Raw genomic sequence first — 12,939 nt, forward strand, 5'->3', positions numbered from 1 at the left:
CTGGTGCAGTGTGCCTGGCTTTGGGGGGGGGCCCGGTCCCCTTATCCATGCCTCAGTTCCCCAGGTGGGCCCCAAGGTGCTGGCAGTGTGCCTGGTTATGGGAGGGGGGTCCAGTCCCTGGCTCCATACCTTGGGTCCCTGGGTGGCCTGCTTGGTTGTGAGAGGGGTGTCCATCCCCAGCTCCATGCCTCAAGTCCCAGGCAGACCTAAGGCACTGGCAGTGTTTCTGAGCTGGAACTAATTTTTTGTTTTTTTTTTTTTTTTTTTTGTCTTTTTCCGTGTCCGGCAACGGATCGCAACCCTCAGTGTTGCCCCCGTACCGGACCGGGGACCGGCAACGGGATCGCAACCCTCGGTGTTGCTCCCGCGCCTCGCTCAGCCAGTGAGCGGGAACCGGTCTGTATGTGGGATCCGAACCCTCGGGCGGGAGCGCCGCCGCGCTTCCCAAGCGGCGCACTATCCAGTGCGCCACCGGGCCGGCCCTAGAAGAATAAACTGTTTTAAAGCATTCAAGAAGCTTTGGAAATACCTATTTATATAGGAACAATGAATACATTATTTATGTATCCATTAGAATGTGAGCTCATTGAGGACAGGGCTTTTTGTCTGTTTTGTTCATTGCTGTATCCAAAATACTAAAACTATGCCTGGCACATAGGAGGTGTTCAGTAAATATTTGTTGCATGAATAAATATATCATTCTTACCTGTTAGTAAGTATAATTCTCTTTAAACTGTAGTGTGGTAACCTAATCCTAGTAATTGTATAAGCCTGAAAGTAGTAGGTTTTTTTTTTTCAAAAAATTTCCATGAATAAGATTTTTGATGAAAGCTGATCTCCTAATTAGTTTATTAAAAGTTCCTCACAAATATGTTCTTTTACTGTGTCTTACCGTGGTACCTGCCATTTTTATGTTTTCTTTCTCTAGCTATTCTATTTGAATGTGTGCATACAATCTATTCTATTTATCCAAAATCAGAATTACTTGAGAAGGCTGCCAAGTGCATTGGAAAATTTGTTCTGTCACCTAAAATAAATCTCAAATATTTAGGTAAGATGATTGGTTCTTTTGACAGAAACTACAGAGAGCTTTTGAAATTTGCTGGGTATTTGTTTCAAGTTACTTTGTATAACGTAATCTTTGTTTCTAGGACTGAAGGCTCTTACCTATGTTATCCAACAGGATCCTGCTCTGGCTCTTCAACACCAGATGACAATAATTGAATGTTTAGACCATCCTGATCCCATTATTAAAAGAGAGGTAAACTTGTGTATTGAATAGTGTATGTGAAATGTTAAAATTTTTAACTTTTTGTTGGTATTCTGGAGAGAGATTAAAGTGGTGGGTAGTGTGTATGTGTGTGTGCCCATGTATATTTTAAATTTTGTATGCATTTAATTTTTTTTACTAAAGTTTAAATAACTTTTCTAGAAAGTACTGTGTCAATGTCCACAGGAATGTTTTTAAATTATGAGTTGGAGGGGTTAGGTCCAATTATCTATATGGGTTCGTGAATTAATATCTTTTTAGGCTGAGTGTTATATCAAGAAGAGAGCTGAATTCAAGTCCCAGCTCTTCCTATTAGAACAATTTAAAATGTACTCCTGTTATTATACAGTTTAAGATGATTAATATTTTTCCATTATTCTCTTTTACGTCTATAAAATGAGTTAATGAATTCCCTATTAGATAGATAGGAATATTGAAAAAATTAATGAAGATATCTATAAAATGATTTGAACCTCTTGGAAAGAAAGGTGTAATAATGTACTTAATTTTTCTTCAACTTTTTCTTTTTGTAAAATTGCTTCAGTGTCTACTTGGGTGTTTATATAAATATTTCTATTTATTCACATGTAGTTAAGTCACTCTATACCTTTATTTAAAATGGTATATGGGGGCCGGCCCGGTAGCGCCGCTTGGGAGCATGGCGGCGCCCCTGCCGAGGGTTCGGATCCCACATACAGACTGGCCGCTCACTGGCTGAGCGAGGTGCGGGCGCAACACCGAGAGTTGCGATCCTGTTGCCGGTCCCAGTCCGGGCGCGACACTGAGGGTTGCGATCCATTGCTGGTCACAAAAAAAGACAAAAAGGAAAAAAAAATGGTATATGGGGACCTAGTAAAGAAGTATGAAAAGCTTTATTTCTGACTTTAAAAATAATAAGATAAAAAAGAATCTACTAAAATCTAAATATCTTAAAAGCAGTGAGTTAAAAATAGTTTATTGAGAGAACACTATGTTGCTTTAAACAATTATAATTTTTAAATGATTATGAATTTTGAATTTTAAAGGCATTTTTAAAACAAATATTTTTGAGAAATTTGCTTTCATGTGTAATATGTTAATATATATATCTTTTCATATTTCTAATCATCTGAAAATTGTTACCTGTCTTGAATGAGTCTGGGAAGTTTGCAGTTGTACTAATTTCTATATGTAGGCATAGTAGAAAAATAAGGAGGCTCCAAGGGACAATAACAAATAATTATATGGCCTTTCGACTTTAACAGATATAGAGCATGCAGTTTCTTTGTGTAGTTGACTACTAAGTAGAACAGGGTTGACTTAGGTACAGTTTTCTTATTACTATATTTAATTATTGGGCTCTCACTTAAAGATGAGAGTCAAAGGGAAAATAGGTGACTTTTAAAATTACCTAGTATGGTCTGTTTGGTTCATTACCTGCAGTGAGAAAAATAGATTGAATTGTTTGGGGAAGGTGCTGAATATTAGTGGTACTCAGAGAAGGCACTATAGTACTGTCTCCTCAGTGTCGTTGTCACTTCTAACTTCCATCAGTAATGATGGCAAGAACTTTAGTCCGTTGGACCTGAGGTGACTTGTTGCTTGGGATGGGATTCCCTCATACAAGGAGAGAGAAAGCAGGAACGAGTTAACCAGAACTAAACAGAAAAGACCTTTAGCCATGCAGTTCCTAACAACATACTCTATACAGTTCTAGAAATGCCAAATTTCATGGCCTTAGGGTAGGAAATAAATTTAGGGTAGATTATCTAAAAATATATAACATATAGTTTGGAGTCCACAGGGAGCATGTCTGAAGCAGTTCCAAAAACTGAAAGCTATTGGTGGGGGAGACCGATGTATATATAGATTTTAAATGGGGGTAAGCATTAACTAAAACAGGGTTTTTAAAAAATCTTTCAAATATTTTATCCTTTCTACTTGAAGTCCTGGCTGTAAGGATCAAAAAATCAGAAAAAACCCTAAAGATATTTTGAACAAGTTTGACATATAGGTTATGTGGAAATTCTCTTGCAGCTTATATTGCTGATGCTAACACACCAGTAAATGATGCTTTCTTGGTATTGTCCTTAGACTCATATTGATTTCTGAGAGTTATGATATTTTTAGGACCTTACTCTAGAACCTTGGAAAGCCAGCCAAATGGGAGCTTTCTCTGATACTGTTCTTCCTTCATCCTACTTGAGGCAGCAAGAGGTATATTCCTCAGCACTTAGAAAGTAGCTATAAAACAGTTCTTTCTTGATGCCTGAGATTCTGAGCGTAGGCCTTGATAGGCTTTGAAGTGCTTGAGCCATCAACCTTTGTCTGTCCATTTGAGAACATTTGCCCTCAACTGCCAAACCCACTCAAGTGCTGTTTTGCATTGTTTGGGTAGTATGGGAAAAACAGTTTGCAAGACTGGATTTATACACTTGCACACACACATAAATACATACATGTGTGTGCACACACACAGAGGCATAAGTAATGTATATTTAAGAGCTATTATATTTTTAGAAAATATATTGTAAACCTTTTAACATTTTAGTCTTTACAGACTAAAATTTCTGTCATGTAGAAAGTTCTACATTTCTCCATTTCTGTCATGTAGAAATGTCAGATCTTAATTATCTGTCTCAATAGAAAGCTTTTAGACTTGGGAATTAATCACAATTCATTTTTTGACAATAGTTTTACCTTTCTTAAGCGTTATTTTAGTTAAAATTTGCATTTCTTGATCACCTGTTAACTGACTCCCAGTAGATCTACATGAAAGAAGAATCAACTGTATGATAAACATATATATCACTTGTATTTATTGGTGTTATCATGCATAGTTTTGTAATATTGTTTTTATTTATATTCTTTAATAGACTCTGGAACTTCTTTACAGAATTTCTAATGCTCAGAATATAAGAGTTATTGTCCAGAAAATGCTTGAATATTTACATCAGAGCAAAGAAGAGTATATCATCGTCAATTTGGTTGGCAAAATAGCTGAGCTGGCGGAAAAATATCCTTTGTTTGGACTATGAGTCATTAAATACCTTTAGCTATGGGCCGGCCCGTGGCTCACCCGGGAGAGTGCGGTGCTGGTAGTGAGGGTTGCGATCCCCTTACCGGTCAGAAAAAAATAAAATAAAATACCTTTAGCTATACAGTGACTTTAAAATGATTGATATATACATGGTCACTTGCAAATTGAATTCACAGACCCAGCAGTAACTTCCATTCCTGATTTTCAAGCCTCTTGTTGTCAAAAATGGGAATTTATATAGACTTCTTTGGGGATGGCTTTTTTTCTGGTTTCTTTCATTCACTTGGTTAGTACTCTCTATTTGGTTCCTCTTTCAGTCCCTCCTTTCCTTTGACTTTACTTCTTACTCAGTTTCTTTTCCAAATAAAAATTCTTGTTTTTTGGCAGGGTGCAGGGTCAGGATGCAAAAACTTATCCTTTATGCTATTGTTTATGCTGGAAATTGTCACAGTAAAGTAGTTGGGAACTTCATTCACATGTTACTTTTCTTCACATTTGTTTTTTAAAAATCAGAGGAACTTTACAGGTCATAAGGATATTCCATTCTTTTAAAAATGTCTGTGTTTGATTCTAAGAAAGAATGAATGAATAATTTTAATCAAATAATCAAATAATTTTGGAAATTGCTTAAGTATAGTTTTATCCTAGACAGTGCTATAGCTCTGGTCAGCAGAGTGATAGCATTTTAGAATCGATGAGGAACAGATTGGAGAAGAGATTAAACCACGTGTACAAGTAGGCACATCACAACATTTAGCCTCTTAAGTATATATAATTTCCATTATTTGTTTGTTCTTAGTTAACTGGTTCATTTCTTTCAGTTACTTCACATTTATTTATTGGGTACCAATTATGTGCAGTCCTCGTGTTAAGGTGACATAGACTTAGTTTATTATGCTCATTAAATAAGCTTTGACCAAGCACATTTTTTTTACATAAAACTGGAATAAAGAACAATTTATGGCAGAGGTTAAAGGCAAAAATGCCACACTAGGATTAATTGGGTTATTTTTAAAAAGATTGATGCAGAAGGATAATTTTAATAGGTGGCATTTGGAAGTGTACTTGTTCTTAACACTGTGGACACATATGCTCCCGATAATGCGTGGTTTATTCAGACAATGAATGCTGTGTTTTCTGTGGGAGGAGATGTAATGCATCCTGATATTCCTAATAACTTTCTGAGACTGCTAGCAGAAGGTTGGTAAACTATTGCAATCTGTAAAGTAAAGATTTTAAAATTAAATATTTTTGTTACACAGTCCTTAGGGAATTTAGTGGAAATGAAAATGGCTTTTTCAATTTATTTGTAGGCTTTGATGATGAAACAGAAGATCAACAATTAAGACTCTATGCAGTTCAGTCTTATCTCACTTTACTAGATATGGAAAATGTGTTCTATCCACAGAGATTTCTTCAAGTTATGAGTTGGGTGAGCAAAGTACCTTAAATCATAATTTTTTATAACATTTTTAATAGAAACCAAACGTTAATGTATTTCCTTCAGAAACTGTTCTGTTCTACTTAGCTCTTTTAGCTGTCAATTTTCTTTCCCAGTGGTTGCCTTCTATCACTTAATTATTTCCTTATCTGTTTTTTTCCTCTGCCATCTCACTTGTCTAGTCTTTTAAATTTGGGTATTTATTTAGGTATCTCTTTGTGTTTCCAATGTATTTGTTGTGTTTTTATGTGAGTCCATGTGAATATTCATGTGTCTGTGCTAATATTAATTTTCTACTGCTGCATGACAGTATTACCACAAACACAGTGGCTTAAAACAACACAAATTTATTATCTCACAGTTTCTGTGAGTCACTAGTCCAGGCATGGCTTAGTTAGGTACTCTGCTTAGAGTCTTATGGTGTTGTAATCGGGGTGTCTACTAAGGCTCCTGTCTTATATGAAGCTTGACTGGTCAAGGATCTGCTTTCAAGCTCATGTGTGGTGGATGGCAGAATTCAGTTTCTTGAGGCTGAATTTTGCAACTTGAGGGTTTCACTTTTATACTGTCAACTGTAGGTTGCCCTTAGCTCCTAAAGCCGCCTTCAGTTTCTAGATATGTGGGCCTCCCAACATGGCTGCTTGTTTCATCAAAGTCAATAAGGGAGATCAGCTCTTTGCAAGACAAAGTTCACAGTTTTATGTACTATAATCACATGTAATCACATACAGCGTGTCACCTTTGTATACTCTTTCTTGTGGATGTGGATGAGTGTTTCTTTAGGGGAGATTTAGAGAAGTGCAACTGCCGAGTCATAGGATATGCACATTTTAATATTCTTTGTAATTGCCAAATGCTAGCATGTTAACTTAAAACTTTACCTTTTATTTAAAAGTTTTTTCTCATTTACAGGAAAGGTGAAAGACTAGTATATTAAATATCCCTATACTTTTCATTTAGCCTCTCCATTAGTATTTTTAACTACATTTGCTTTACTATATCTATGTCGATATGTATATGTACAGCTTGTTTTGCTGAGCCATTTAGAATTGAATGGCAGACATTATGACACTTAACCCCTAAAAAATTCAACATAAATCTTCTATGAATGATATTGTTCTAGATGACCATAAAATCATTATCACACCTAAGACATGTAACATTAATTCAAAAATATCACCTAATATACAGTTTATACTTAGATTTATCCAGTTGTCCTAAAAAATATCTCTTATCGCTGTTTTTCTCATTCCAATCCCAGATCCAGTTGAGGTTCACAAATTGCATTTAGTTATATATCTTCAGCCTCTTAGTTTACAGTGATCCCCAGTTTCTTTTTTTGTTTTTATGGCATTGATTTTTTGGGTGAATACTGTTGACTTGTAGAATGTTCTACATTCTATATTTATCTGATTATTTCTGTTCAAGTTAAACATTTTTAGCAAGAATACTACATATGCAATATTGTGTACTTCTCATTGCATCGTATCAGGACACGTATGTTGTCAGTTTGTCCACTTATTGGCGATTGTAAGTTTATAGGTATGGATTAAGCATTCTATATTTATCTGATTATTTCTGTTCAAGTTAAACATTTTTAGCAAGAATACTACATAGGCAATATTGTGTACTTCTCATTGCATCGTATCAGGACACGTATGTTGTCAGTTTGTCCACTTATTGGCGATTGTAAGTTTATAGGTATGGATTAATGGTGGTCTCCAGATCTATCTTTCCATTGTAAAGGTACCCTTTCCCCTTTGTGATTTGTAACTAATCTGTGAGGTGATTCTATCAGGCTGTGTGAAAGTCTTTTCCTCAACTATCTTTCACTAATGGTTTTAGCACTGATAATCCTTCCTAAATTGGTTACTCTATTTGGTAGCCATTAGTGTTTTTCCTACATGAATGTGGCATGTCACTCCATTTATTTTGATTATCATTTATTTCTTTCTACAGCATACCAATCCTGTACATATTTGGTTAGATTTATGCTTAAATATTTGATTTTTTTTACAGTAATTGTCAATGTGTTATTTTCAATTTTGGTTTCCATATGTTCATTGCTAGTATATACAAATACAGTAGATTTTTGTATTTTGATTTTGTATACGGCAGTCTTGCTGATCTCACTTAATAGTTCTAGGAGTTTTTTTGTAGATTTCTTGAGATCTTGTTAAGAATTTTTGCATCTGTGTTCATGAGCGATATTGGTATGTAGTTTTTATTTTTTTGGTATTCTGTTTGGTTTTGGTATCCAGTTAATACTAGCTTCATAAAATGAGTTGGGAGTGTGCTCTCCTCTTCTGTTTTCTGAAAGAGATTATGTAGAATTGCTGTTAATTCTGCTTTAAAAATTTGGTAGAATTTTCCAATGAAACCATCTGGACCTGGAGATTTCTTTTTGGGAGTTTTTAAATTATGGATTCAGTTTTCTTAAAGAAAAATTTCTTAACTGAAATTTTATTCAGTTCAATACATTTTTTTATTTCCTTTGAGACTTCATTTTTGACTCATGGATTATTTAGAAGTGTTGTTTAGTTTCCAAGTGTTTGGAAAATTTCCTATTATCTTTCTGTTACTCATTTCTAGTTTGTTTCCATTGTGGTCAGAGAAAATACTCTTTATGATTTCAATTTTTAAAAATGTGTTGAGGTTTGTTCTGTGGCCCAAGATATGGTCTATCTTGGTATATATTCGGTGGGTACTTGAAAAGAACATGTATTCTGCTGCTGTTGGGTGGTGTGTTCTATAAATGTCAGTTAAATACTGTTGGTGATGGTGTTGAGTTCTTCAGTATCCTTCCTGATTCCCTGTCTAGTTGTTCTATTAATTTTTGAGAGAGGGGTGTTGAGATTGCCACCTGTATGGCCTCCATTGACACTGTTAGGGGGGTGACCTCATTATCACTGAGCAGTGGTGAAAGTCCTAACTCTATAAGGCTTCCCCTGACACAGCAAAGAAGAGCAGGGGTACCTTGCTCCCTGGGTGGGGGTGAAGTGCAGGCTTCCTGTGTGGACTCCACTGACATTGCAGGGGAATAGGCCTCTCTACACCTTGGCGAAGATGAAAGTCCTGACTCCGCACTCAGCCTTCTCAGTCACCATCCTGGTGGGGAGGTTGGGACATCTTTTTTAGTTTGGTGAGGGTGGAAGCCGTGGTTCTCCACTCAGCCTACGGGGCTGCAGTTTTTTCTGTCTGATGGTTGGTGGAGTAGAAGGGTTACTGTCTAAAAGTTTTCTGTCTTGGGCCAGCCCGGTGGCGCACTGCTACAGTGCGCCGCTTGGGAGCGTGGCGGCGCTCCCGCCGAGGGTTCGGATCCCACATACAGACCGGTTCCTGCTCACTGGCTGAGCGAGGTGCGGGCGCAACACCGAGGGTTGCGATCCCGTTGCCGGTCCCGGTCCAGTATGGGCGCGACACTGAGGGTTGCGATCCGTTGCCGGACACGAAAAAAGACAAAAAGGAAAAAAATAAAAAAATAAAAGTTTTCTGTCTTCCTGGTTCTTTGACTAAAGGGCAGGCTCGTCTTGGACTTTTTGTCTGTGCCCATTGGCATTTCCAGGTGCTGGCTCTCCCATTCCCAGACTGGAGTATATGAAACAACAGATAATCTGTTGTATTGTTTCTTAGGTCCCAAGGTCCTTAGTGGTCTGCCTTCTTTGCTCCACCTTTCAGAGTGTTTTAATGTATGTTTTATATATATATATATAATATCAAGGATTATCTGGTATATTTAGTGGGAAGAAGGGACTATGTGTATTCCATCTTCCCAGAAGAAGTAGTTTATTAACCATTGATTCTGAACCGGGATTGAGGTTACCTGCTCTTCTGCAGCTATCTTCCATCTTTTATTAAACCACTGTACAAATTATCTCATTATTTAAGGATTGAACTTATTTAGTTCTATTTTTTTTCCCTCTTCTTCTCCTTCTTGTTATTAGCTGTAAACTTTCCCTTGCCTAAGACACCTACTTCCCTCTTTTCTTGCTGGTGCCAATATTACAACAAAGACATGAAAATATTCTATAAATACCATTTAGGAAAGATCGTACATTTCCTGAATTATCAGTTTATTAATAATTCTTAGACCAATAAGATTCTCTGTCACCTAAGTTATATGTAAGAAAAAAGATATGTAACATAAATCAGTGTTCCTCAAAATCTGTTGTGTAGACTGTCTACATCAGAATCAGCTGATGCTTTTTCAAAATGTGTATTCTTGGGGACCACAGACATACCAAATCAGAATATCTGGGGGTAGAGCCTAGAAATTTGTATTTTTATGAAACACCTCAGGTGACTTTTAGGCATACTAACATGTAATAACCACTTGCTTAGATGCTTTTTGGAAAGTAATAACAGAATGTGAAAGTGCTTGTAAAAACCCAACAACCAACTCCACAAGTTCAGAAGAAAGCTAATTGGTAAAGGTGTGCTGCTTTATGTATTGTTAATGACAAAGATGTGGAAAGCCTTTTTGTATTGAGCTCCAATTCTTGATATAATTTTCAACCTAAAATGTACAGTTGTATCTTTATCTAATAATTTCTTCATCGTGAGAGAATGTTACACTAGATTAAATCCATTCTAGTAGTAAGCACTTTATTTCTGAGTATAGTTTACTGTATAACTTGTATTTGTATATAAACATCTTCTTTGTTTTTAATCATAGGTGTTAGGGGAGTATTCCTACCTGTTAGATAAGCAAACACCAGAAGAAGTTATAAATAAGCTCTACAAGTTACTTATAAATGACTCCGTTTCTTCAGAAACAAAAACCTGGTTAATTGCCGCTGTCACCAAGTTGACACCTCAAGCACATTCTTCTAATATAGTCGAAAGAGTAATCCAAGAATTTACCATATCTTTGGATACTTGTATGAGACAGCATGCATTTGAATTAAAACATTTGCACGAGAATGTGGAACTTATGAAGAGCTTGCTCCCAGTTGATAAGAGTTGTGAAGACATGGTGGTAAGACATCTGTGTTCCATCTTTTTAAAAATTGCATTGTCTTTAAACATAGAATAATTCTTGCATTTGTGATATATTAAGAATGTATCAAAATTTCTGGAATGTACCAAATTCAGGAATATACCAAAAGTTTCTGTAGCACTTAAGATGAAGGTTTGAGGTTTTCTCACATTAATATGAGAGAGAATTTGAGAGCTTCTGTTCAGTATTGATTCTAAGTAGTCAGCAATAGAAGAATATCTCTTCTGGAAAACTGCAGTGAAGATATTTATATCCTGTGACAATCTTTTTAAATATATAACAATTCAGGAATTTTTACAATTTTTATCTCCTTTGAAATTTTGTAAGTCATTTTATTCCTACTCTCTTTTCTTTGAGAATGTAAAAAAAAAAAATGGTTTTCCATTTCATTTTGTCCATCTACTGTCTAAATTCTTTACCACTTTGGAATCTGATCACTCCCCTTCCCCCACCTACTTTCAGTGACCACCATTGTTTTTAACCTAAAGTTCTCAGTTACTACTTACCCTGTTAATTCATACTAGCCTCTCCCTCAGATTGGTGTAAATTAGAAGGCTTCCAAAGGGAAGGAGATTTGTTCACATTTTTATGTGTTAAATGTCGTATGGTTGAGAAAGAAGGGGATGTGCAGTACTCCCACTAATTTTGACTCAGGTTTTCATAGCTTATATTGATTTTGAACATTTGTTCATTAGTTCTTTCCATAGCTCTTCAAGGACAGAGGCCATGCTTTAGCATTTGGTAGGCATTCCAGAGATGTTCATTGAAAATTATGAATGAATATGTTGTACATGGTATTATGCTGGGGAGTGACTACACTTCCCCTTTCTTCTAATAAAAGATAATGATGATGATGTAGCCCCCATCTCTTAAGCATCTTGTTGAAGCTGAACGTTTCCAAATTTGGAGTGTAAAGTGTCACTTATATGTTTGAGAATTACCTGCTGTTATAAATTATCTGAGCTGTTTGAATACACTTGGCTAAATCAGGAGAAGCAAATCTATGGTTTCTGATATCAGCACTGTTATATCCTCTTGAATGTATATCATTTTTCTTTCCTTACTTTTGCACTTCTTTTCTCTTCACTCTTTCTTCATCTCGTATCATTTCATCTTTTCATTTAATTATTCTCTTGTAACTATATTCCTGCAGAAATTAAGTAATTTTCCACAGATTTGTGAAAAACCATTTTCAGGTAGGAGGAATAGGATAGTTAAAACCAAAGCACTGCGGGAGGCTGAATAATGGCTCCCCAAAGATGTCCACATATTAATCCCTGGAATCTGTGCATGTGTTACCTTAAATGTTTCTTTTCTTTTCTTTTTTTTTTGTTAGTGGCTGGCCAGTATGGACATCTGAACACTTGACCTTGGTGTTATCAGCACCACATTCTAACCAACTGAGCTAACAAAACAGCCCCCTTAAATGATAAAAGGGACTTTATAGTTGTGATGAAATTAAATATTTTGTGATGGGGAGATTTTCCTAGATTATCTAGGTAGGCATGATATAATCACAAGGGTCCTTATAAAAGTGAGGCAAGAGGTCAGAGAGGAGAAGGCAAAATAACAATGGGGGCAGAGATTGGAATGTTAGAGCCACAAGCCGAGCAATGCTGGTAGCAGTCTTTAGAAGATGGAAGACACAAGGAAGATGGAGCATCCGGAAGGAATAAGCCCTGCCAACACCTTGATTTTAGCTCCCAGTAGCAGAAAACCAATACTGTCACCACACCTCATACTATAGGAGTCTGTCTCCTCTGGTGGGTTATAAGTCTCCTGAGGGTAGGAACTGTGTCTTGGTTTGTCTCAATCATACCATCTAATATAATGCCCTAATGTATTATATACTTGTATTAGTCTGTTTCTGTTGCTTATCACAAAATACCTGGAACTGGGTAATTTGTAAGAAAAAGAAATTTATTGCTTACAGTCTTGGAGACTTGGAATTCCAAAGTTCAGGGAGCATATCTGGTGAGGGTCTTCTTTGGTGGTGGCTATACAGCAATGCAGGGGTCCCACATGGCAGAAAATGGTGGAGCAGAGAGAGGGAGCATATCTGGTGAGGGTCTTCTTTGGTGGTGGCTATACAGCAATGCAGGGGTCCCACGTGGCAGAAAATGGTGGAGCAGAGAGAGAGAGAGAGAGAGACTCTTATGTGGTGTCCTTTTAAAGTCCTCAGAACCACACCCATGACCAACATTATTAAT

At 36.5% G+C, this 12,939-nt stretch overlaps 1 protein-coding gene across 1 annotated transcript in view; it reads left to right on the forward strand.

Moving 5' to 3' along the window:
• AP4E1 (adaptor-related protein complex 4, epsilon 1 subunit) overlaps window positions 1-12,939 on the forward strand; it is a 64,659-nt gene that overhangs the window by 26,595 nt on the left and 25,125 nt on the right. Inside the window, exons 9-14 of the mRNA XM_008566917.1 lie at window positions 929-1,051; window positions 1,152-1,261; window positions 4,126-4,265; window positions 5,377-5,489; window positions 5,603-5,721; window positions 10,406-10,708. Of these exons, the coding sequence (XP_008565139.1) occupies window positions 929-1,051; window positions 1,152-1,261; window positions 4,126-4,265; window positions 5,377-5,489; window positions 5,603-5,721; window positions 10,406-10,708 (908 nt within the window). The remainder of the gene's footprint in view (window positions 1-928; window positions 1,052-1,151; window positions 1,262-4,125; window positions 4,266-5,376; window positions 5,490-5,602; window positions 5,722-10,405; window positions 10,709-12,939) is intronic.

This window comes from Galeopterus variegatus, unplaced genomic scaffold (assembly GCF_000696425.1).
Source record: "Galeopterus variegatus unplaced genomic scaffold, G_variegatus-3.0.2 Scaffold276, whole genome shotgun sequence".
In the NCBI taxonomy this organism is placed as follows: Eukaryota; Metazoa; Chordata; class Mammalia; order Dermoptera; family Cynocephalidae; genus Galeopterus; species Galeopterus variegatus.